We start from the raw sequence: 25,844 nt of genomic DNA, 5'->3' as shown, positions 1-25,844 counted from the left end.
TTGGTCCTGATGCTGAAGGGGAGGAAGGGGCTGAAATATGTACCATGTGGCTTTAGCACTGAAGTTTTTAGTGAAATCAGAATTCCTGAAAGATGAAATGTTTAGGTTGCTGTCACTTCAGGTACAGCGTCATCTGATTTATTTGCCCTTTCTGTGCACGTCACATTCTGTTTATTACACCAGGTTTGCAACTAAAATAGTGGGTTCACATTTGAAACAGTTAAGTATATAAGCTTTTTTTTCCCCTTAAATGTTTTTCTTCAGATATTTTTGGTGGTATCAGGGCATGTTCACACCCATGTAATGGGTGAATAGGGGACAGTCACACTGCTGTGGTGGGTCAGTAGGGCACAGTCAACCCCTGTGGTGTGTGGATGGCCATAATCAAGCAGGCTCCTCCTCCCAGGCATCAGCCCAGTGCCTGAGACATCACACATCGCACGTCAGACCCTGGCAAACATCTCCCAGTTGTGCGGGGTGTTCCCGGTGGGTTGTTCATCCAGCAGCCTCCTCCAGGCAGAACCAGTTTTATTCAGCACGTGTCTGTTGGTGTTGCGCTATTTTGTACACATACACACCGTATGCGGAGAGAGGTGATGGCTACTCTAAAGCTTTATTAAGTTACATAGTCTTATATAGCAAAGAAGAATGATAAGGGAAATGGTTAATAGGCAGTGTCTGGCTCAAGGTCAGAAGACCCTTTATGTTTTGGTAAATCATGTTCGTGTTGGCACCAGCGAGCCTTACAGCTTATCAGGGCAGAATGTGTGAGAAACAGCTGCTTAACGACATTCTTCTTGGACACAGGCGCTGTGCCTGTCTTAGGTCGCCCCCTTTGGGGACCTTACCCGTCATTGGCTAACCAGCCTTCTCACATCTGAGTCTGCCGCTTTTTAGAACTTGTTTACGATTCCGGCCCAAGGCTCGTTCCTTTGTTCCCACAGTCGGGGGGCTACATGTGTCCTCACTCTGCACATACAAGCGAGTGTGGTAGAAAAGCCAGGCCTCTGCCCAGCTCAGGAGTGTTCCTCGTGTGACGCCGGTTGGTTCAGGAGTGGACATGTGGCCTGATTTGGACCACTGGAATTCGGGAAGTCCTTCCTGGCTCCTCTAGGGAAGAGCCAGAAGTAGCATCTTGTCTTCCCTCTGGATGATGCTGGGCGTGAACCGCTGACTGAGTTCCTGCTGAGGCTCAGCCCAGAAGGAGCTGAACATGGAGGGCAGGGCTGTGAGAAGCAGAGGGGCCCTGGTGCCCCTCCTGGCCCTGCATTTCCAGTCCCTTGAGTCAGTACAGGTCCTTCTTGTTTTCAAACCGGTTTGAGTTAGATTTTCTGACACTTGTAGCTGAAGACATCATGGCTAAACTGAAAACAGTACTTTATGAAAAAAATGTTAATTTAATTGCCAGCTTGTTATAAATGATTAACATCATATGCCTTATTTTAAATATTACATACATTTCAGTGAAGTATACAGTAAAGAAAGTTTAAAAAAAAGACATGGGAAAACATACTGTATCAGAAGAGACTCAGAGCCAGCCAGTCTCCTTAAAATAGAAGGGCTTCTACAATAAATAAGAAACAAACCAAGAGTCAGTAGAAAAATGAGCAAAGATCATGAACAGTAAAATAAATGCAAAAGATTTTTACATATATGAAGAAATGTTCGGGGGAGGGTATAGCTCAAGCTGTGGAGTGCATGCTTAGCTTACATGAGGTCCTGGGTTCGATCCCCAGTACTTCCTCTAAAATAAATAGATAGATAAACCTAATTACCTCCCTCCCTACTCTTCCCCACCAACAGCAAAAAAAAAAAAAAAAAAAGAAAAGAAAAGGGAAAAAAAAGAAGAAATGTTCGGCCTCAGTTACAATGGGGTGATTCCCCTAGGTTATACCTCGGGGTGGTGAGGCTGTCCAGTTGTGGGACTGCTGCTGGATCTTTCCTAGAGGAGCCAGGAGGGCCTTCCCCAGAACTTCCCTTCTGCTGTGAAGAAACAGGCAGCTCATTCTGTTGGTGGGGATGTAAATTGGTTGAATCTCTTGGAGGCCCAACTGGTTGTGTGTGTGTGTAGCAATCAGCTGTTTCCCTTAATATTTGCACGTACGCAGAATGCTTGAAGTTCATGGCAGTGTCATTTTAGGTGCAACAGATGGGAACAAACTCGGTGCCTGTCAGAGGCCCCAGCTCTGTTTAAGTGTCACTCATTCATCTGATGGTCTGCTGTGCACCTGTTAAAAAGAATGAGAAGTGCTTTGTGGATGGATAAGGAGTGATGTCCAGTATACTGAGGTTCAGAACACTGTATGTAGTTCCCTCCCTTTTTCTCAAGGGATATACGTACCTGTTCTGTTTACGTCCAGACTCTGGGGGCTACATGAGTGACTAGTTTACTTTGAGGGAAGGCGTCTGAAAGACGAGTTCAGCAGCAGGAGGAAGGCTTAACATTTACTTTATACCTGCTTGAACTATTTGACCTTTTTACCCCTTACATTCATTACCTGCACAAAATCAGAGTTGTTTTTTTTTAAACAAATTGTAAACTTTAGGCATGTCTTTTAATAGCTCTTAACGCATTGATAAACTTTATTACTGGTACAGGGGTAACTTCCATTGCCCCTTTTGTAAGTCACCCCAGTGATCAGTCTGTCATTTGAGACGCTGTTTATTGAGCGCTGGGCTGATACCTCTCTCTGAAAGAAGTGCAAGTTTTGCAGGGGTGCGCCTGGAGCAAAGAGAACTCAGACGTCTTTATCCAGACCTGATGCTTGTGTGCTCGCCTCTCTTTCTTGGTCATCACTGTGGAACCTTGATGTTGCTGTGGTGGTTTCTAGTTTTGACTTGAGAACCTCCCTGAGGAAATCCTGCTGTTTGTACCGTGTGGGAGGTTTAATTGGGGAGGATCCACCCTCAAGACTAGCGCGTTTTGACAGAACACCTTCGGCGTCCAAGGTCTGCCCTTTGCCGTGTTTGGCTTGGATTCTGGGACGTCTTGCGTCTCCTCTGAGTTTGGGTCTGGAGCTCAGCTCACCGGGGAAGGCTGCTGCAGTGGCTTAAGGTGTCGAGTCCCCAGGCCCTGTGACGTAGGCCTTCCCTTGATGCGCTCGCCTAAAGGGCTCTGCCTGACACAGGCCTGGGGGGCCCCTTCCCAGGGCCGCGCGCGGAGGACCCCTGGTCGGGGTGCGCCCGGGCTGGGTAATCACAGAGCATTGACTTCGCCACCCATGTGCCCCCGCAGCCAGGTCTTCACCTCAAGGAGAGAATACATTTCTAAATAAAATAAAAACGTTTTCCTAGGCAGGCATAACTGTGTAAAGGAGACTTTTTCGGTGCCTCACTTCTTTTTGGAACCTTAACAAAGAACTCCCTTCCCGCTTCCTTATCTCCATAGTCGCTTCATTCCTGCAGTGTCCCGGCGGGGGTCTTTTTCAGTTTCTTGTCTAAAATTCACTCAAAGATAGTTAGAAATGGGACCTTTTTGAGTAAATCATAAGCATGGAGAGGCACTAGTTCACCCATGAGAGAAACTTCGTCTCCTATTGTGTGTTTACCGATAAGGTTCCTCTCCTGTCGCGCTGCGGTGGAGTCCAGGCCTCGGGCAGCGGCCTGTGAGTAGCTGCTCCCTGCTTCCCTCCGCGCCTGGCTGTCGTTAGGCAATACCAAGCTCCACATGCGGGGCTTTTACAGATTTTTGGCACGCCTGGACTCCTTGTCCCACAGGAGGAGGAAGAGTGCCGTTTCAGTAACCTTAGAGCGTTTTGTCTTTGTGCCAAGAATGAGGCCGGAAAACGTCTCATGTTTTAAAATGTGACTTTAAATAATTCATTCTAACGGCAGGTGATTTTTGGAATTTGAAAGCTATTTCCTTACCAAGTTATTTTTTTACCTCTCAGATATTTTTCAATCATTGTTTTTGTTTTAATCGTGTGGCATTTTTATGTTGCTTAAATTGGTGTTTATCAACTTTTTCCCAAAGGGAGAGAGTTGATGCTTTACATCAAGAAGGAAAGCAGGCAGGCCTCTATGGATACTTGGATTTGTCTTACAAACACAGTTTTAAACATCACGTCGAAATGGCAGGCTTCTTCAAGTGGTCTCCCACGTCAGAGTTGTTCATTTCCCAAAAGTGAGGCCCATGGGGGCCTGAGTCCTGCAGACCTGGGTGATGTTTTAGAAATTAGTTACTGAGCTCTCTGAGCCTCAGTCTCCTCGTTTGTAAAACGGGATGGTGACCGTGTCGCCGTCTTTGTGAGCACTGAAGAGGAGCGGGCGCTCCGGGTGGGGTCTGGAATGCACGGCGGAGCCTGTTTGCCCAGCTGTGAGGACTGGGTGACTGTGAGTCTGATGCCTGGGACTCTCTGCTGTATGTTGATTGTCCCAGCATAATTATTAATAGCACCTCCTTTTGCTTTCAAGAGGGTTCCAATATGGACGATGAGTTTACGGTTACTCTAGTTAGAACCCAGGAGTGTTTTTAAAACCCTGGTCAGTCTAAGAAATGAATCTGAGGCTTTTTGTCATGTTTCCTGTCAAACCTAGGGGTTGATTCCCAATTACAAGTAGAAGTCAGATGGCAGGTGTCACACGGTGCAGATGTGCTGTGACAGCTGCATTTCTGTCGAAAGGAGGACCCCTCCCCCCCTGCCGTGCAGGCCGCTGACCAGTTTGAATACTCTCTGCGCTGCAGGAACCATTTGTAATCCTGGACCACGGAAGTCTATGTCGAAGCTGCTTTACGTCCGCCTGGCGCTCTTCCTGCCGGAGCTGGTGTGGGCATCTCTGGGGGCCGCTTGGATCGCAGATGGTGTGCAGTGCGACCAGGCAGTTGTGAATGGCATCATCGCCACCGTCGTGGTCAGGTGAGGGCTTCCGTCTCCTTCAGTTTCTTGTCAACATGCACTCGACGTGGAGGTAAACTAATACTTCCCTGAGTAACTGCAGGTGGCCCAGTGTCGTGCAAGCTTCCTAAAGTAGTTAGAAATTGGGTCTTTTGGAGTAAATCATAAAAATGGAGAGGGGCTTGTGTATCTTTGAGGAGAAGCCCGTCTTCTGTTGTGTCTATTGATGCAGTTTTCTTTCTCACCGGTTCTCATTTTTCTGCATTTGCTCCCTGCTGTGTCTCTCTCTCTTTTTTTTCAATGGAGGTGCTGGGGCTTGAACCCAGGACCTTGTGCACGCTAAGCACGCGCTCTAATACTGAGCTGGACCCTCGCTCTCCCTTCTCTTACGAGAAGGAGGAAAAAAACCTGAGGACCAAAAACAAGGGCAAAATTAAAAGTAGGATGAGAAGAAATACAGTGTCTGGAATTGCTACAGAGAATAATCCGCTAGAATAAGGTTTTGGCCTTTTCCAGTCACATCCCCTTGTGCCAGAAATAGGGAAACAGAGCCTCCTGCCGCCGGTGCCCATCCTGAGTCTCAGCGCAGGGGCCGTGGCGCCCCTCCCGGGGCCCTCTTCCAGGGCGCGCGCTCCCACCTGCTGGCGCCATGCGCGTCGTGGGCGGTCTAGCAGTGTTGAGACGTGTGAGTGAAAGACCTGCCAGAGTGTCCCTGTCCCGCAGCGTGGCAGGCTTCTCTCGGCTTCTCGTGGCTTCCCTGCGAGGAGTCTGGGGCGCTGGGGGCAGGCCCAGGTCGTGGGCGGGGCCTGGTGCCCGGCCGGCTCTGCTGCAGCCTAGTCTGTCTTTTGTGGTCTCTCCTGCCAGGGCTCTGATCTTTGTAGGGCCCAGGTTAGCTGTGGGCTCCTAAGGAACTTTCTAGAAGAAACAAGTTGCTCAGGTTAGCTGGGTTTTGGGGTCCCCGTCTTCCTTGGTTAGCAGAGCCCCAGCTGTACAGATGCGGGACTGACCCAGAGGAGGGGCCTCTGGCTCGGGCTGTGGGGCCCGCGGTCACCGGCCTCACCTTCCCCTGTCTCGCAGCTGGGTCATCATCGCCTCCACAGTGGTCACCATCGTCATCGTCTTCGACCCCCTGGGGGGCAAGACGCCTCCGTATCCCTCAGCTGGTCCTGGCCACCGGGACAGTCTCGAGTCCAGCCAGCTACCGAGTGGCCTCAAGGCGGCAGCCACGGGCGTGTGGGAGACCAGAGTCAAGGTCCTGTGCTGCTGCGCGGGGAACGACGACCACGCTCGGGCCGCTTTTTCGAGTTCGGCAGAGCTTTTCTCAGCCTACTTTTCAGTAAGCCGGCGGGGTCCGCCTTGGCCTCTCCCCTGCTTGAGTAAATGCTGCCTGTGTCACGATGAGCCCTCTGCTCTGCCTTTGGAACCAACGCCCCGCTCACACAAAACAGCTCTTGAGAACTTGTGATCTGTGTGTACGTGTGTCTGTGTGGCGGGGCTGGGGGTGCTCCCTGGGGTGCGTGGAGTGCCTGTGTCCCTTAGGGAGCACGAGCGCAGGGCTCTGGCCGGCGCGTCCTTGTGCTGATGTCTGCGTGTCACACTGTCAGGGTTTCACACTGGTGTTTAAGGAACTGCCTGGTGGAGCCTGTACATTCAGGGACCGGTTTGCCAGCTGTTCTTTTATACGTCCTGCATCCAGCTGGTACTCGGCAGTGCCAGGTCCAGGCAGTGTCACACATCCACAGTAGTAACCACACCCTGATTTCTCACTGTTTCGTGGCATGGTAGAAATGATAAGTTCTTCACTTTTTAGGGTTATTGCAACGCAGAAAGCTACCATCTTTCTAGAGCATTTTCTTCAGTGATTTGGAAACATTTGTTTTTCTTTCACATCTAATGTGGTCTTACAGTGTTCTCTGATAAACAGCTGTTATGTTCAGTATTGTGACCAAGCTTGAGAGAGTTCTCTTAACACCCTGCATGCCCGCTGGTCTTTTTCTCGCCTCTCTGGGCTGTCCAGGCCTGCCCCGCCCGGGCGGGCTCTGCAGCCAGCACCAGGCGGCAGAAGCACCTCCATGTAGCGGCTAGAGAAGCAGGTCCCCCTAAACTATGTTAAAGGAGTGCTTCAGCCTAGTCTTAAGATTTTAGAAGGAGGAGGAAGAGAATCTGGCTATTCTTAGGGGATGTCCTAACCTGCGTTGTGGGCAGAACCGATGGCTCTAGCGGCCAGGTCCTTTCTTGTGGACCGATGTGCCAGGGGTGTTGAGGATTCCTGCCTGCTCCATGTCCCTTCTGAAGGACAAGGGTCAAGTCAGGCTCTGGAGACCCACTCTGTCACTTTCCTCATTTGAGGTCCTTTGTGAGGCTTGCTCTGCCAGAGAGTGGAAGTCCAGTCTAAGAAACCTCTGCCGTGGACTCGTTGCAGCAAAGCCCCTCGGTGTCTGGGGCAGTGCGAGCGTACACCTGGGCTAGACCAGACCTGACCGCCGAGGCGGTGAGTGCACCCACTTGCTCCCCCGCTTACAAAAGGGGTGAAACCGATTAAAAATAGCTGAGTCACGTGAAGTGAAATGTGAGAATAGAGACCAATAAGTTGTTCCTATTCGCGAGAGGATTTGTCTGAGGGCAGGATAGGAAGAAACACGAAGCTCACATGTACAAGTCCTGAAAGGGAAATATTTTTAAAAACACCTCTTTATATGTAACTGTGTGTGTGCGCACGTGTGTGTGGGCGCGTGCGTGATCTCTGTGGAGCTGGGCTTGGGGCCTGTGGGCCTCCCCTGTGAGCTGTGTGCTAAAGGGCCATGGTTCCCCTCCAGGACACAGACCTGGTGCCCAGCGACATTGCTGCGGGCCTCGCCCTCCTCCATCAGCAACAGGACAATATCGGGAACAGCCAGGGGCCTGACCAGGTGATCAGCCATCCCCCAGGGCCCTCCCAGGTAAGCCCATGGTTCTGCTGGGGGCACGGTTTTGACATTTACACCCATTTGTAAATTAAAACAAAACAGAAACGGCAACAGCAGCAGTGGCAGAGCGGCTGGTTGGGGTCTGAGCTCGGCTTTGTTAGTTGTGGTTGGTCGCCGGTCGGGCAAGGCATCTCCTCACCACTTGGAGTCAGGTGGAGGGAGCCTGCTCCTGGCCAGCACACCAGCCATTGCTTTTTTTTTCTCCAAAGCATTGTCTTTGGGGAAATTGGTTGTAGAGTCTGCGTACGGAAAATTCCCCCTGGGGTGCGACCTGGTTCTCCCAGAGTGTGCTGCTCTCTTCTCTGAGCCGGGGGAACAGTTTGACTTGGCTGGGTGATAGCTTTCCTGCCACAGATGTTTGTGCTTTTGAGAGAGAATCGCACACAGCCTGTAGTCTGTCTCCATACCCCGTTAAGCACCGCGTTCTTGGCGGCCCGTTTGTGGCGTGGAAGACGGCTGGTCCTCACGTGCGTCCAGCAGGCAGTCACCGGCTGATTTCACCGGGAGCTGGAGGAGTCCTGAGGGTTTTTTGCTGCTAACTTCTGCATGTTTCTAGAACGAGGGGTCTGTCTGTATTTAAGGACCAGTTTTCATAATGGAGGTCCTCTGAGAGGTCTATTCAGTGAAGAAAGAAAGGAAAGAATCAGGAGTTTGAGTTCAGGTTTAAGGTCACAGTGGGTTGATCTTCCCCGTGGCGGGTCTCCTAAACAGAGAGCTTTTTCCTTCCCTTGCAGGAAGCTGATCTGGACGCAGAATTAGAAAACTGCCATCACTACATGCAGTTTGCTGCTGCCGCCTACGGCTGGCCTCTCTACGTTTACAGAAACCCGTTCACAGGGCTGTGCAGGGTCGGTGGTGACTGGTAGGTGGGCGCCGTCTGGGCCTCCCTATTCCCTCCAGATGGCGCTTGCTCTGGTGTCTGTACTTTATTTTCTAAAAATAATCACGTTTTCCTTTTTTAAAAAAAACTTCCTATTTTGAATTATTCAAAACTGCAGGAGCGGTACTCAGAACCCCCGTATATCCTTTATCCGGAGTCACCAGTGTGACTCGTTTTTTGTCACATGTGCCGTGTCATCTATATATACATCTTTCCCCCCGGACCATTGGAGATGCAGTTACAGTCATCATGCACCTTTATCTCCAGTAACATCAGCTTGTGTTTCATAAGAACAAGGACTTTCTTGTATATAACTTACAGAGAAGCTACAAAATTTAGGACATTTATCGTTAATCACTAGCTAGTCCAGCCTTTCCATGTGTCCCCATAATATCCTGGGTAGCACCTTTTCTTCCAGTCCAGGAGCGTGTGTTGGCGTTTAGTTGTCACGTGTCCTGGCTCTCCTCCAGTCTGGAACAGTTCCTTAGTCATTTTTCTGTCTTTCTTGATATTGACCTTTGGAAAAGGACGGTCTAGCTATCCTGCAGGACAGCCTTCAGTTTGCATTTGTCTGGTGGTTCCTTCCTGGTCGGGTTCAAATTGCCCCATGAGGAGGGCCGCGTCCTTCTCAGTGCCTTGTATCAGGGGGCCCGTGATGCCGGTATGTCCCACTGCTGGTGGTTTTAGAGCGTCTCCCATCTTTGTTGGTTTTTGTTTGCATGTGGAAAGCATTAACATGACTCCAGAAGTCGAACCCTCGTGAGAAGTATACACAGAAGTATGTTTATCTTTTAAAAGCCATTACATGTTAGCCAGACTGAGTCCTGAAAATTGTCACCGGGAGTCCTCATGTTGCCAGGAAATGGGACAGTGGGGTGGGTCTTCTTCGGTCTGTGGCTCCGGTTGGCACAGTAACGCCTTTGCCCCCTTTTTAGTTGCAGAAACAGGGCACCTGAATATGATTTGGTTGGAGGTGATCAGTTCAACTGTCACTTTGGCTCCATCCTGCACACCACAGGGCTCCAGTACCGGGACTTCATTCATGTCAGCTTTCACGACAAGGTGGGGTATAACCGTGCTTCCCAGCATCTTTTGTGTCCTGGAGTCCTTTGAGATTCCAGTGGAACTTATAAATTATTCCCCCAGATAAAGGTGCATAGACACATACATAGAGATACACTCACCCCCAGATTTAGTGTACTGTTTCAGGGGTTCACAGACCCCCTTGAGGCCCACCCATGTTCAACATAAGGTGGAAAGCCTTCATCAGAGACACTGTACTGTGTTTCTCATGAGCCCATTTTTGTTAAAGGACAGTGGGTGGCACTTGGCATTCACCCTACACAGGTGTCTGGGGTTAACTAACCCTCGTCTCCGGGTCTCAGCTGCATCCTTCAGTGCAGAGCGGTCGGTCTCACACTTGGGGGTGTCAGAATCGCCGGGCAGGTCAGTGAACCTGCAGGAGCCCATCTGTCTGGCATCAGGGCCCCGTCCTGGGCTGCCTTGCCATCCCCACGTGATCCTCGTAGGCACCAAAAGTGAAGCCCCCTACCCTGCTAGCACAGTGGCCCTCAGACCTGCACCTGATAGTGCCTCCTGGGGAGCCTTAAAACCCAGAGGCCCGGCCACACCCCAGGTCTGTTAAGTCAGAGTCTGCAGCGGCAGGGCCCCGCTCAGGAGCCCTGCGATCCCAGTGTCCACACTGCTGGGAGCCGCAGGTGTCTGCTCTTCAGCCCACTGCCTCCCAAACTCCTGTGTCTTAGCACCGCACGGGGAGGTTAAAGGTCACCCACCATCCCACCGAGATCAGGGCGTCTGGGGTGTTAATGCCCATGGTGAATCCAGTGCACAGTGACGTGCAGGAGTCCCTGAGCCTCCAAGTGGCCCTTTCAGTGAGTAGAAACGGCAGAGAGAGAGCTGGTGCGTTTTAGAGAGGCTGACTTCCACCGGAGGCCTGCCCCTGCCCTGTGAGCTATTTCAGGGAGCCCCACGCGACCTCGACTCGTCACGTGCAAGCTCCTGTCCCGTGGGAAGCAGGGAGATGAAGTCGGCCGTCTTGTCTTAACTCCTCGCTCCAAACAGCACCATTCCCGCCGACGCAGGGCCCGCACCGAGACAGAGCAGGGCTCCCCACCCCTGGGTGACAGGGCGGCTGCGACCTGAACAGGGCCTTCAGCGAACAGCACCTGTCGGTCCCTGTCCAGAGGGAGGTCCTGGTCACCACGGGGCTGGGTTCACCCATGGGCTCCCCGGTGATGCGAGGACAAAGATGAAAACGAGGGCGGTTAAGTTAGGCTGTATCCATGTGCAGTAGTGTAGTAGGCATGATTCACAGGGATGGAAAGCTGCTTTCTCATACACGTGAACACGTGTTTTATGGAACATTTCATTCAGAGTCACATAGTCGCGCTTGGTGGGGGGGTGCAGCGGTGACCGGGCGCCCCTGCCTGCACTGGGGTCCAGGGCCCGCCCAGCTCTGCATCAGGGGTGCTCCCTCCTCTCTCCCCCAGGTGTACGAGCTTCCCTTCCTGGTGGCTCTGGACCACAGGAAGGAGTCAGTGGTGGTCGCCGTGAGAGGAACCATGTCTCTCCAGGTACAGAGCCCAACACACAGCCCAGGGGCTCGAGGGGCTTGGGGGCGGGGGCCGCAGCTCAGAAGTGAGACCCTGCTTTCCTGGGACCAAGGGGCCCACCTTTGTCAGCAGCAGCTCGACATAGAGGGAAACACCGGGGGTGGAATATAGGGAAGCGAATCTAGGATTGTGAAATAGTCCCCATGAAAAAGCAGATGAGTCGTTTCCTTCTGGGCAGTGTTGGCAACGCAGACGCCAGCAGACAGGGCTCCCCGGCTCCCAGGGGGGTGCCCCCCGCCTCCCTCTGTGCCTGCCTGGCCAGGCCTCCAACCTGGCTAACCCTCCCCTTGAATGTTCTGCACCCAAAGCCAGAACGGGTGGTAGGTCGCGTAGTGCAGTCAGAAGTCCCACTGCTGCGAGCCCCTCCCCAAGTCCCCGTGCCAGGTCTCAACCACCCTGCACGCCTGCTGGCCAGCAGCCCCATCGGCTTTCACTGCCTGTCCCCGTCCCTGTCCCATGGGGCCCCTCCTCCCCAGATGCCATGGGAGCCACCACCCAGCCGTCCCCACCCCAGCGGTCCCCTCCCGGCCACCTCGTGCTCAGCCCCACAGACATGCCCAGCGACCTTCCCTCCTGTGTCGTGCATCTTGGTCTCTTCTTGGCCGTTCCTCCCTCTCATTTCCTGGCTCTCACTTCTCTGCTGCTCCAGAAAAAACACGACCCCACAGCTTGAGCGCCTGACCCTCTTGGCTCTCCCCACCTGTGTGGACGCCCCCCACCCCCCTTTCAGGAGCGTCTGGGTCGGCCTGGCCCTGAGGCACCAGAAAAACAGACGCCCCTCCTCCCAGGTCTGCACTTGCCACCCCACCTCTGGCTGACTTCCCTCTGTTCCAAGCACCGCGGCCCCAGTTCTGGCCCCGGGCCTCTCCTTCCGGGGCCAGTGAAAGAGTTCTCTGCCCTGGCCGCTTTCTGCTCTCTCACATTCCCAGTCTGTGCGCGGCGTACGCTGTCTGGAACGTGGGTCAGACCTCCCCCTCCTCAGGGACCGCCAGTGGGCCTGCTGCTCCCTGGGTGAGGATGCCTGCCTCTCCCCTCCGCTTCCTGAAAGCCAGCTTTTCCTTCGGGCTCTGGCTCCAGGGCCTCCTCCTCCGGGAGGCCTCCCTGCCCGGCAGTGCTCGCCCCTCCTCCGCTCCATGTGGTGCTTCTCTTACCCTCCCTCAGGTTTCAGCCGGCCGTTGACCAGGCCCTTGAGGACAGGAACCACGCTTTGTTCAAAACCCCAGTGCAGGGCTTTGTGCCTCGTGGCTGCTCAGATGATGTGTGCAGGGAGGGAGGGCGGAGGGTGTCTTAGACAGGTCCCATGTCCCCTCCCCCAGTGTTCACGACCAGCCCAGAGCTGATCATGTCGTGGGTCCCACAGGAGCCTCCCAGCCGTCTGAGTTTCTCTCCCGAGTCTCCCAAGTTCAGGCCCTCGGGGTTCCATTCTCAACCGTCTGACCTGGGAGACTGTCCTGTCCCCGCTGTCCCTCAGCCTTCTACAGCGCTCAGCTCAGTCCCACTGACTCTTCCGACGCACTTTTTATAGGACATCCTTACGGACCTGTCAGCAGAGAGCGAGACCCTCATCTTAGAGTGTGAGGTGCAGGACTGTTCAGCACACAAGGTAGGCGCCATGGGGTGTGTGGTCTGGAGTGTTCCGTTAGGGAGAAACTCAGGGGTCAGAGTGTGTTCAGCTCTGGGCCTCTGGTTAACGCGGTGCGTGTGACACATGGCTCCTGTCTGCCATGTGCGCCAGGAGTAAACACTTTTTATTCTTGGAGCACAAATTCTTAAGACAGCCCTGTGACTGTGAGGTTATTTTTGTTTTTTTAAGAGAAAGAAGCAGGTTCAGCATGATCAGTGACTTGCCAGCAGCCACACGGTTACTGGAGTAAGTGTCAGAGTTGGCATTTGAACCCCGGGTAAACCCTTTTCTTCCTTGTCCTCCTTTTGCATGGTGGGCAGAGCCTTCAGTGCAGCGTGGTGCAGAGCGGTGCCCTCCCCGCCTGTCACTCTGCAAGTTATCTCTGCGGGTGTCACAGGGCCAGGTTCCGCTTTCAGTGTTACTGGGCTGGGGTTGTGTGCACAAGGTCCTCCTGAAGCAGCGAGCACTTGTTCTTTTTAAACAGTTTAAACATACATAACGTAGTATTTATCATTTTAACCATTTCTAAGTGAACCATTCGTGGCGTCTAACACACTGGGAATGCTGTGTGCCCATCACCACTGTCTCTACCCAAAACTTGTTCACCATCCCAGCCGTCAGGTCTGTCCCCACTAGGCAGTAACCACCCTCTGCTCCCAGCCTCCGGCAACCACCGTTTCACTGTCTCAGTCTGCTTCTGCTAGGTACCTCATGTACACAGGATTATACAACATTTGTTCTTTCGTAACTGGCTTACTTCATTAGCATAATGGCCTCAAGTTTCATCCATGTTGCATGTAGCGTGTGTCAGAACTTCCTTCCTGTTTATGGCCGAATACTGCTCTGTTGTATACACACCACCTTTGGTTTTTCCATTTGCCCATTGATGGACATTCGGGTTATGTCCATGTTTTGGCTGTTGTGAGTAATACTGCTGTGAACGTGGGTGTACAGATAACTGAGTCCCTGCTCTCAGTTCTTTTGGGAATATATCCAGAGTGGGAGTGCCAGGTCTTATGTTATTTTTCTTGTTAACTTTTTGAGGAACCACCAAACTGTTTTCAGCAGTTGCGCCATTTTACATTTCCCCCAGCAAAGTACGCGGGTTCCCCTTTCCCCACACCCTCCTCAGCGCTCACCTTGCGTGTGCTGAATGCAGCCGTCCCGGTGGGCATGAGGCAGCGTCTCACTGCGGCCTCCATCTGCTTCTCCCTGACGACTAGCCAGGCTGCGGAGCCGAGGGTTTTAACCTCTGAGGGCAGGTCTGGAACGAGTCCCTCCTGGAGGTTTCAGTGGCTGCTTCTGGGCGAAGGGTGTCGGGGGTGGAGGGCAGCAGGCTTGTGCTGGTTTATACACCTCGTGTATATTTTAACCGAAACACGTATTACCGCTGTAAAAATACGTGTTACAGGCAGAGTGCAACTGCCAGTGACCGGACCCCGGCGTCCTGCCCGGACTTCTCGTGCGCGGACACCCTCCAGTCAGGAGCCAGGGTGGAGGCTCTGGGCTTCTGTTCTGCTGCTGGGTGGGAGCCTGCCCGTCCTAGGAACGGGGGTTTCCCTTTAACCCTTAGCTGTCTTTTTCTGCCTCAGTTCACAGAAGAGCTCAGCTTTAACTATTACTGGGTGTGTGTGAGAAAACAAGTGGTGTTAAGCGTATAGCCAGCTAGCCAGCCACAAAGTCCCCTCAGCGTCCGGTGGGCCTGGTGTGGTTCTGCTCTGTCCCTGCAAGGCTTTGCGCCTTCACACGCCGCCACACCTCCCGGCTGGCTGTCAGCTGAGGCCTCCTCCAGTGACAGCTCACCCTCAGGCGGGAAGGCAGCGGCCCGGGCCCGAGGCGGGAACTGTTCTCCACTCTCGGCCCCGGTCCGAGCATCGGGGCTCTAAGCTGTGCAGCGAAAACAGTCTAGGCGTTTGCTCTGTAGCGCACGTGCCAGGGAGACCCCCAGCCGGCGGAGCGGTGCTCGAGTGCCTGTGCCCTGTGCCTCTGGCTGCCCAGAGCCAAGCACGGTGGTGCCGAACTAGGGCTGGAGGAGGCTGAGTGCATCACGTGTGAACGTGGAGGGGGGGTGCAGGGAGATCTGGTGGTTTGTCCGAAAGTGCCGTCAGACTGCACGGAACGTGACCCTTCAGACCTCTTGGTTTCCCGTGTGTGAGGCCAGGTCTGCGTTCTGCTCACAGAAGTAGAGCATCGTCAGGTCGGGAGTCTGCGCGAGATCTGGAGAGGGTCAGAACAGCCTCCCATCTTCCGTGGAATTTCTCCTGCTTCATCTTGCTGGGGGTGAGGCCGCCGGGGACAGCGGCTAGGCTCATCCCGTCCCGTCCTGGCCTGTCGTGTAGGAAGCGCCCTGAAGATTGTTTTGACTGACAGGGTATCTCTCCTCTATTGGAACTGCTTAATTTTCAAGAAGTTTGTTTCCTGGGACAGCTCTATTTGTTAGCAAGTTTTACATTTATTTCTTGAAGTTAAACCCAAGCCTGCCCTCCCTGGAGCTCACTTCTGATGGGCTTACTTCTGCCTTTTGCAGGAACACTGGCTGCCTAGTCACCGTCACGGATTCAGACCTTTATGTTTTAATGTCATTTTAAAACTCGGTTATTTAGTATTGCCGCCCAGCGGCAGAGCACATGCCGTGCCTCCGTTAAGGGGCGGTGGGGACAGTCATTTATAAGGTAAATCTGACCGACCATAGAGACTTGGTTGAAGCAAGTTGTGGGATGTCCTTACAGCAAAATATTGTGCAGCTACAGGAAAAGCCGTGGAAACAGCCACTGACAGAGAAAGATGTCCCTGCTGTCACCTTTCGTTCGTGGAAGCATTTCTCGAGCACCTGCTTCACGCCCAGCTCTGCACCAGGTGCCAGGAGCACAGCAGTGAGCAGGAGACCCTGCCACTCGCCCTGCCCGATGGTCACCAGCGCCCCTCTGTCTGCGCTTGCAGGGCATCGCTCAAGCCGCCAGATACGTGTACGGACGACTCGTCAACCACGGGATTTTGAGCCAGGCGTTCAGCATCGCTCCTGTGAGATTTTAATTCTTCCTTTGTTTTCCCTGCCGTTGGCTGTTCGCTTTTGTTAACCTCTGCTGGTCTGCTTTTTGTCCCCTAGGAATACCGGCTGGTCATCGTGGGGCACAGCCTGGGGGCGGGCGCTGCGGCCCTGCTGGCCATCATGCTCAGAAACTCGTACCCGCAAGTCAGGTGTTACGCCTTTTCCCCGCCCAGGGGGCTGCTGAGGTACTTCTTGGGGTTTGGTTTGGGTTTTCTGTTTTTGTTCTTTCCCTAAACGCAGGCGCTGGGGGCTGAACCCAGGACCTCGTGCATGCCAAGCCTGTGCTCCCGCCACCGAGTTTATCCACCTCCGCCCTCCCCCTTTTTCCCCTTGTTTTCTTTCCTGTAACAAAGTGCTACTTATAAACTTACAAGTCATGGTCAAGACTGATCTTTTATCTGCAATTTAGTTGCAACTTCTCATTCTCAGAAGTTTGCTTTGAAGCACTATTTGGTTGAAGAAAGACAGAATAGCCTTTCCTAGGTCAGTCTGACCATAGCTTTGATTTCCTAAATGATACAATGCTAAGGTCCGTTTTTTAAAATTCAGGTATAATCGACATACGTTATATTAGTTTCAGGTGTACAACGTGATTCAATATTTGTATGTGCTGTAAATGATCACAGTATGTCTAGTTAACATCTGTCCCCATGAACAGTTACAGAATTTTTTTCCTTGTGATAAGAACTTTTAAGATGTACTTTAACAGCTTTCAAATATGCAGTTCAGTGTTACTGACTGTGGTCACCATGCAGCAGTACCTTACATCCCCATGACATTTATGACTGGAAGTTCGTACCTTTTGACTCTTTTCACCCATTTCAGTCACTTCGCACCTCCACCTCTGGCAGCCACCAGTCTGTCCTCTGTAGCTGTGAGCTTGGTTTGTTTGTTTAGTTTTCACATGTAAGTGATACCATATGGTATTTGTCTTTCTCTGATGTACTTCACTTAGCATAATGCCCTCAAGGTCCATCCATGTTGCCACAAATGGCAAGGTTTCATTGTTTTCATAGCTGAATAATATTCCATTGCATCGTCCTCACCCACTCATCCATCAACGGACACTTAGGCCGTCCTCATGTCTTAGCTGTTACAAGTGATGGTGCAGATACCTAAGTTAGTGTTTTCGTCTTCCGTGGGTAAATACCAGAAGTGGTGTTAGATGCTGGGTCACATGCCAGCTCTATTTTTAACTTTTCAAGGGATCTCCATATTGTTTTAATCTCCACATAGTGGTTGTGCCAGTTGACATCTCTGCCAGTAGTGCATGATTGTTCCCTTTTCTCCAGATCCTGGCCAGGACTTATTTTGTGGTTTTTTAGATAATAGCCATTCTGACAGGTGTGAGGTGCCATCTGGTGCTTTGCATGTGATTTGCATTTCCCTGACCGTTAGTGACACTGAGCAGCTTTTCACGTGCCTGTTGGCCATCTGTATGTCTCCTTTGGAAAAATGTATGTTTAGATTCTCTGCCCATTTTTTAAGTGGATTGTCTTTTTACTGTTGAGTTGTATGAATTCTGTATATATTTTTGGTATTACCTTCTCGTCCATTAACATGATTTGCAGATACTTCTCCCATTCAGCAAGTTGCCTTTTCATTTGGTCAATGGTTTCTGTTGCGAAGGGACACAGGGAGCTCTAGGGGTGATGGAAATGCTCAACATATCTTGATTGTGGTGATTATTAACAATCACATACCTTTGTCAAGACTCAACAAATTGTACACTTACAATGGGTGATTTTTACTGTGTGTAAAATCAGTAAAGCGGATTTAAAGATAGACACAGGCCTCCGTACCCACCCAAGTGAAGAAATAAAGGCACTGCTAGTGCCTTCGAGGTTTCCACTGCGTCCTCTACTTTCCTGTTCATGGGTAATCGCTGTCCTGATCTTTGTGAAGTTTCTTTATAAAGTTTTACCGCCTGTATACACCTCCACATAATATGGCGTGGATTTGCTTGATTTGGAAATTTATAGAAATGGAATTGCACTTTTTTTTTTCTGTGACTTCTTTTTTGTCCCACATTATGTTTGGAGCCTGTAAATTGCTGTTGTATAAATTCTCATTATATTTCATCATGTATCTATCACAAATTACTGATCTGTTTTACTGGAGATAGACAAGGAGTTGCTTCCAGTATAGGGCTGTTAGGAACAGTGCGGTGGGGGACCTGCCGCGGTGCAGCTCCAGCCGGGAAGTCCTGGACCCCGGTGCCTGCCCACACTCAGCCTCCGCATGCTTCGCTGGGGTCTGTTTACCATGTGGCTGCCCGCCTCCTCACCGCAGTGCACGCATGTTCACACCTCCCATTCTCACGCACTTAACAGTGTCAGATTTAAACATTTTTACCAGTCTGATGGGTGTATAGCAATGTTTCATTGTTTAACTTGCATTTGCTTGATGACTAATGACGTGGAGTCTCTTTGTATGTTACTGTCCCACTCTCGTGAAGTTCCTTTTGCTCGCGTTTCTGCTGGGTCATCTGTTTTTTTCTCATTGATTCGTGTGCATATTCGGTACATCCATTCTTTGTTGGTTGCAAGTACGTGTTATAACTGTGCTCTCTCTCTCCTTGATGTGTCTTTTTACTTTGAGTCCAGTCTTCAGCTTGTCAGTTCTTAATTTTAACATTGACTATAATTTGTCATTCTTTTGATTTGTGATTTTTGGGTCTTTGTTTCTCATTTAAGAAATCTTTTCTGTGTCCTAAGGGTGTGGAGCTAGTCTCCTATCTTCTAAAAGCTTTTTAGTCTGTCCTTTCAGCTTTATTTAGGTCTCTCTGATTGATGTTTAATTTGTCTCCTTGTGTCTAGCGTGAGGGGTAGGACTCAGTTTCACTTTCCCGTCACACAGCGCGTGCACGCGCTCAGGCCACTTAGTGGGCAGCCCTCCCCTGCTCTGCGGACGCTCAGCCCCCCTCCTGCCACTAAGTGTCCCCGCCCAGTCCTCCCCTGGCTTCGTCCGGCTCCGCTCTGACGCCACTGCGTTAATCACCCAGTTCTCTACCAAGTGCTGACATCTGGTGAGGCGGATCCCGTGCCTTTTACTTTTTCAAGAGCCTCCTGGCTATTCTTGGCCCCCTGCACCTCCATGTAAGTTTCAGAGTCAGTTTTGCAAGTCCCATCGACAAACCAACAAAAAGCTCGGGATTGGGATTTCTGCTGCCCTTATGGTCAAGTTCAATTCGGAGGGATCTGACATCTTTGCATTATTGAGCTTCCCAGTCTCTAAACAGTAGCGCTCTCCAGATATTTAGGTTTTCTTTAATGTCTTTCAGCAAAGTTTTATCTTCTCCATCAAGTCTTGTACGTCTTTTGTTAAGATTTATCTGGGGGCACATGTTGCTATTTCTTTGTTGCTGACATACAGAAATCCCACAGAACTACAAAACTTCGATTTTCTTTCCAACAACCTTGTTAAATTTTCCTATTAACCATAAAAATTCATCTGCAAATGCTTTTGGATTTTTCAACATACGGGGTGATTTCCTGTGGGAATGACGGGTTTACTTTCCTTCTGTCTTTGCCTTTTGGTGCTGACGGGACCGGCAGTGGAAACGCCCCCACGCGCCTTGGCGTTCCGTCCCTTCCTCCCTCCCCCGGGCAACACTGGTTTGCTTTCTGTCGCCACAGACTCTTCTAGAACATCATGTCAGTGCCGTCATAGGGCGTGCAGCCTTTTGTGTCAGGCGGCTTTTGCGCAGCAAGAGGCATCCAGGGCTCCTGGCTGGGGGTTCCCTTTACTGTTTCGGAGTGTGTACGGTCTCCTTTTCAATGCGTCTTGCTTGAAATGGGCTGGGCTGCGCTGCTCTGAAGCCCCCGTCGCTGGCCTCTTACACCTTCCTCTGCTCTGCTCTCTTCTGACTCTGGTCGGGCGCACTGCGCCTCCCACCCTGGTGCCCAGCTCTGGCGCCTCATTCACGTCTTGTGCACATGCTTCCTGAGCCACTTCCAAATATTTTCTCCAGATCTGTTTTTTGTTCACAAATTCTCTCTTCAGCTGCTTATAACAATCTGTTAAAATTGTTGTTTTATTATGGAATTTTCATACAAAAATTAAGAAGTCAAGCAAGTAGGGAGAATAGTGTAAGGAGCCCCATGTAATCAGCGTCAGTAACTTACCGACGTGGCTGGTCTCCCGTCACACGCTCCACCCTCCTCCCCCGAGGCCACCAGGGCTGGGTTACTTTGAAGCACATCTGAGACACGGCACCGCATCTGTAAATACTTTCATTTATTTCATTTGGCTTTTGATTTTAGGGATTGCTTTTGTTGTTTTATTTAATTTTGTTTTATAATTCTACAAAACAGGCATGGTTCTAAAGAAAGCTCCACAAAGCAGGGTACACGCAGAGAAATCCACGTCCATCCTTGTTCCCTCAGGGACAGTGTCCTTTCTCTCCCCCGGGGCAGGCTGGCTACGTTTTGGGCTTATCTACTCATTATCCTCACGTGTATCTGTACATGGAAACATGTGTGTCTGTAGTCCTCCCCTCTCCTTAGGAGGTGGCACCCTACCCGCCATCCTGTGTCTTGTCGTGTTTGTCCTGAGGTCACCCCACGGTGGCGGGTAACCCTCCCTCTCACACAGCCACGAAGGACTCAGTATTTGGTGGACGTGCCTAGTCCGCAGGCTGGACACGGCTCTGTGTGGGTGGTCACTTAGGCTGCTCCCAGCCTCTGCCATCACAAGCAGCAGGAGCGGCAGAGGTGGCCTCCTGCATCTGGCTTTTCTGTCCTGCCAGGCGTCTTGCTGGGTCAGAGGTCACACATGTGCGTGTCGGTCTGCTGTCTCTGCCTGGTTTGAAATTTTAGCAGTGGGTCATCTCTTGATAGATGTCATGGCTTCATTAGAATCTGGCCAGTGAGTTGCTCTAAGTAGAGTTTCTTCTATTTCTCTTCTTTAGGGAATAGAGAACAGGGTTGAATTCTATGAAAACTGACCTCTCTCTGATCTGGCAAAGTGACTTGATTTCCCCTGGAAGCCTTCCACAGGCAATACGATCATAAACTGTCACTAAATTTTTTTTTTTGAAATTTCAGCAAATCCCTTTATGAATACTCTAAGAGCTTCATCGTGTCTCTCGTCCTGGGCAAGGACGTGATCCCCAGGTGAGTCTGCCGAGTGCCTCGCTGGGCTTGGGCTGGTACGCAAGACTGAGGCCCGAGCCACACTCTCCTCTTTTGCTAAACAGGTTAAGTGTGACCAACTTGGAAGATTTGAAGAAGAGAATCTTGCGAGTGATCGCTCACTGCAATAAGCCCAAGGTAACCTGGGGTGCCCTGTAAGCGGATCTGCGGGAGCTGGGGCCGCCCCACAAGGCTGTCCAGGGCGTTGAGAGGATGTTTGTAAATTCAGAGCCTCATAGCCCAGGGCGTTTGACGCCATGCTGGACTTCTGTCCCTGTTCCCTGGAGGTCACCTAAGAAAGCAAATGGCTGAATCAAGCGCATACAGTGCCACAGTCAGGAGCCCCAGCAGAGCTGTCCCTGCTGGTTAAGCGATCTGCTTTCTGTCACGTTTCTTAGTCCCGCTGTGTGACTGGCAGTGTTTTGATGCCTCTGGTCCAAAAGTTTAGAAAGTAAGGCTGCCAGATACAGAGTTTAAGCAGCGACGGTATCCTGTTCTGTGGAATAAAATGCAGTCATTAAAAATGACGACCTGGATTTCTGTTTACCAGCAGAGAAAGAGCCACGGTGTAGTGAAGAGTTGAGGGGGCGGGGGCAGGATTAAAAATGATTCTTAGGACATAATCTAAGGCAGGGGGAGGTGATGAGATAGTTTGATAAAAAATACACCAAAATGTGGTGTTATGTAGGTGATGAAATTAGAGATCAGTTTCACTTTTTTTTAAACCTTGTTTTGTGACATTGTTTGTTGCTAGTCAGAAGAAAAAAAAAACTTTATCCTTATCAGCAATACTCCCTCCAAATTAAAAGAAAAAAGAAATTTGTATGTAAGGTCTCTAAGGAAAGAGCAAAACTGCTTTACAGAATTGCTTAAAAATAAGGTCATTTTCTTCCTGCCTCAATTTGGTTTTTAAATGTTGCTACTAGCGTGATGGCTTCATTGCCCACGAGACACCTGAGTTCAGGCCCAGTGACCTCCACACTCATGAGATTTGTGTTGACAGACGGCCCGCGGGTCCGGGAGGTCTCCGTAGCGGTGGAGGCCTCGCAGTAACGGGCCTGCTGCCCTCGGCTCTCCCTTCAGTACAGGATCCTGCTGCGCGGCTGCTGGTATGAGCTGTTCGGCGGGAGCCCGGAGAACTTCCCCACGGAGTTGGACGGGGGCGACCTGACACAGCCGCTTCTCGGGGAGCAAAGTCTGCGGACGCACGGGTCCCCGGCATACAGCTTCTCCAGCGACTCCCCACTGGAGTCCCCCACCAAGTACCCGCCCCTCTACCCGCCAGGCAGAATCATCCACCTGGAGGAAGAGGGCAGCTCCGGGAGGTGAGTGCGGGCAGGGCGCGGTGTGTCACCCCCAGGAAGGGGTTAACCTGGAAGTGAGGCTTTGCTAGTTTTTTTTTTCCAGGTTTTCCTGCTATCCTGCTGCTCATTATAGCGCGAAGTGGTCCCATGAATCGGAATTCAGCCGAATCCTCATTGGCCCAAAGATGCTAACGGACCACATGCCAGACATCCTGATGAGAGCCTTGGACAGGGTGGTGTCCGACAGGGCCGCCTGCCTCTCCTGCCCAGCCCGCGGGGGCGCGGACGTGGGCGTGGCCTAACCAGGGCTCCCGGGGGTGCGGACATGGGCGTGGCCTAACCAGGGCGCCCAGAAACTGCTGCGGGATGGTCGACTCTTCGCTGTTGCTCTGAAAGTGACTTACCGCCCGAGCGATTCCCATGATGCCAGCACCTGAATGCCCATCGACTGGATTTTGATAGTCTCCTAAATGACTGAATAATTTGAGAAATACTTTTGATCACAGTATTAGAATCAGGGGTAAGGCGAGGGCACCGGGAGTGGACACGTGGGAAGCTGCGGGAGTCCTCCTGCCATCTGGCTCATTCCGTGGGAATCCAGCCCCTGGGTTTAAGGCCCTGATGGATGTGTAGGCTCCTGCCCCCAGGCCGCCTTTGCAGTGCAGGGTCCTGTCTTGTGACTGCTTAGACTGGTCTGAATTGGCACATAAGCATGCAAGCTTTTTTCTTTTGCAGACTGGATTTTCCTAGCTACACAAACTCAGTATTGGTTGAGGGTACAGACTGGAGTTTTCTCCTGGGTGGCCTAAGTAAGGGTCAGCCTGCGCTCTGACTGGGAATCAAGACAAAACCAGGTCTGGGAAGCGCATCGAGACCACGCTCCTGCCTCCGAGCTCCAGGATCACGCTGTCTGGCTGATCAACATCGAGTAGGTGGTTCAGTTCTCATGTGATGTTCGGGCTCTTGGAGGTCGGCCAGTGGATTCAGAGGGAGTTAAAAAATAAAGCATTTACACGTCACTAGTGTCTGCACAGCGAAGAACTCTTCACCTGGATGTTTCTGGGAAGGTCTACTTACTGGGTACTTCTACAGCAATAGTGTTTTAAACAGTTTTTTTTCTATCCACTGTAAACAACAAAATGAAGTGTTAAGTTCTCTTGGAGCTCTGGCTGAGGACTGAAGATTGCCCCGGCATCTGATTTCACCACACCCCCTATCCAAACCCCATAAAAAGCCGGTAGAGGGATTCCTTCAGAAAGCACAAGGCCACAAGGGTGGGGGAGAAGAGGCGAGGGCCATCAGGCAGCCTGAGACAAAGTGGGGAGGACGGCCAAGAACGAGTCTGGTCCACAAACCAGCCCCTGCCCCGCACCCGCCATGGGGTGAAGCAGGTGGCGGGGGAGCCAACCCGTGGGGTGGGCCGTGTGACAGCGGGGAGACTCCTGGCCCTTCGTTTGCTTCCAGTTAGAAGCCGGACACCAGTGCAGCTGAAGGCCCAAGACTGAGACTCCCCAACTCCTCCCACTTGGCTCCTGGAACCTTCAAGAAGATTCTCCAGGAAGATCAGACTCTAGAGACACCCCCCTCAGGGCCTCCACAGCTGTCACAGACACACCACCTTAGCTTCTGAAAACCTGCAAAGACCATGTTAAAAACCTCAACTGAAACGCCATGGTCACGTCCACCTGCTACAAGTTTCGTTTCTGAACAATTCCTATACATTCCTAGCGGCAGAAAGGCGAGTGGTCTCGGGCACTCAGCACCACCGCCCCGGCCTGCCCCACCTGTGTGCTGTCTGCGCTTTAGGTTTTCAGTGCTTAAGCCTGAGCCAGGGACTGCCAGGCACTGCAGGAACAAGGGAACCAAAGACCCAGGAGCAGCCTCAAACCCACAGCTACAGCCTGGGACCAGAACGAGTGCTGTGGCCACAAAACCGGGCCACGAGGCTGGAAAACAGTACTGAGAGAAGAACGAACACCTGAAAACTAAAAGCAGCAGGGAAACGGATACCTGACTCACAGGAGACAGAAGCTTCCAGGTGGAACCAGCCCACCATGCACAGGGGTGAAGATACACCCAGGAGGCGGGAGTCGGAGGCAGACCCCCGGAGGCCTGGAGACGAAAGGCCGTCCCGGCCCCAGTCCCCCAACAAAGGAAACGGCCGAGAAGACAGTGGGAGCTGCGGCGATGCCCTCCAAAAGTTCAAGGGGTGTTTTCCACCTGAGATTTTAGACCCAGCCAAGAAGTATTAGGGAAAAAAGAAGTTATTTTCAAAGACACAAGGGCTCAAAAACATAGGTGACCCACGTATTCCTCAGGAAGTCCTTGGAGAACCTGTCCATCAAGATGAGAAAGAAAATTAAAAAACGAGTCAAGATGTAGGGAATAAAAGATCAACACATAAGAGAAATGGTGGTCAGAGGATTCTGAGACTTCAGGAAAATGAAAATTGACAAAACACGTAACACATCTGAACATCTTGAGATTCAGACAACAGGTGGAAAGTTCACAGTTCAAGTACTAAGTACACAGGGGAAAAAGCAAATAAAGTATTAATTCTCCCAAAAGAAACCAAAAAAGTTGTGCAGGAAGGGCAGATTCTTGCTGTATGGCTCATCCTTGAGTATCCACTTGGCAGTAATGAGGAGACACCAAAGAGTGAGCGCCAACCAAAGCCATTACACTGAAGGGACGGGACAGGTGTGCTGGGGCCGGGCCTGCACTTGGGAGGGAGCTACCCCACATCTACCAGGTGGGGATGTCGGGGATAGGGGGTAAACCTGAAAAACCCAACCAGCGTTGAAAGCACCCGGCGTAGCCTGAGCTCCGGGGAGGGGAGGGAGGCTGAAGGGAGACTCAGTCACCGACGGCCAGGGGTTTAGATGATCATACCTATGCAAGGAAGCCTCCACAAAACCCAAAGGGGCCAGGTTTGGAGAGCTTCCAGGTTAGTGAACACGTGGTGACTTGGGGAGGGTGGCGCTCGGAGAGGCGTAGGCGCTGCGAGCCCTTTCCCCAGACCTCGCCCTGAGCATCTCTTCCATCTGGCTGTTCCAGTTACATCCTTTTATGATAAACTAGCGATCCAGGAAGTAAAACAAGCAAGCAAGCATATGTTTTAGACATGTGGAGACAAGTATCAAGAATTGGTTAAAAGAAAAAATAGTTGCCTCTGGGGAGGGTGTGAAGGGGGAAGATTGCTGTTTTTGTAGGAAACCTTTAGATTCGGTCTTTAAACTGCGTATTTATCTTTGGTTAAAAAACAGACGATTCAAGAGTAAAATAATCTTCAAAGCAATAAAAATTTAAAAAATCGAACTATCGTATAAGTTGTCTCCAGAAAGTATCTTAAAGCCACACAGTCAGCCTCCACCCCACCAAGCTGCCAACTCCAGTTCTAACATCTGCATTTCCACCC

The 25,844-nt window shown here is 51.4% G+C and overlaps 1 protein-coding gene across 3 annotated transcripts in view; it reads left to right on the top strand.

The window, feature by feature from the left end:
• Positions 1 to 25,744, top strand: part of DAGLB (diacylglycerol lipase beta) — a 29,725-nt gene extending 3,981 nt beyond the window's left edge. For 2 of the 3 annotated variants that reach the window (XM_072943353.1, XM_072943354.1), the window contains exons 3-15: positions 4,685 to 4,856; positions 5,913 to 6,171; positions 7,652 to 7,774; positions 8,536 to 8,663; positions 9,617 to 9,743; positions 11,192 to 11,275; positions 12,840 to 12,917; positions 15,879 to 15,959; positions 16,045 to 16,172; positions 21,036 to 21,104; positions 21,188 to 21,260; positions 22,206 to 22,447; positions 22,530 to 25,744. In XM_072943353.1, coding sequence (XP_072799454.1) covers positions 4,685 to 4,856; positions 5,913 to 6,171; positions 7,652 to 7,774; positions 8,536 to 8,663; positions 9,617 to 9,743; positions 11,192 to 11,275; positions 12,840 to 12,917; positions 15,879 to 15,959; positions 16,045 to 16,172; positions 21,036 to 21,104; positions 21,188 to 21,260; positions 22,206 to 22,447; positions 22,530 to 22,728 — 1,763 coding nt within the window. In that variant the 3' untranslated portion in view covers positions 22,729 to 25,744. Of the gene's footprint in view, positions 1 to 4,684; positions 4,857 to 5,912; positions 6,172 to 7,651; positions 7,775 to 8,535; positions 8,664 to 9,616; positions 9,744 to 11,191; positions 11,276 to 12,839; positions 12,918 to 15,878; positions 15,960 to 16,044; positions 16,173 to 21,035; positions 21,105 to 21,187; positions 21,261 to 22,205; positions 22,448 to 22,529 lie in introns of those variants that run through there. The other variant, XM_031676801.2, reaches the window with a different exon arrangement.
• The last annotated feature ends 100 nt before the right edge of the window (positions 25,745 to 25,844 follow it).

This window comes from Vicugna pacos, chromosome 18, assembly GCF_048564905.1.
Source record: "Vicugna pacos chromosome 18, VicPac4, whole genome shotgun sequence".
NCBI lineage: Eukaryota > Metazoa > Chordata > Mammalia > Artiodactyla > Camelidae > Vicugna > Vicugna pacos.
Note: the sequence above shows the minus strand (reverse complement) of the source record. Positions and strands in the feature narration are given on the sequence as shown.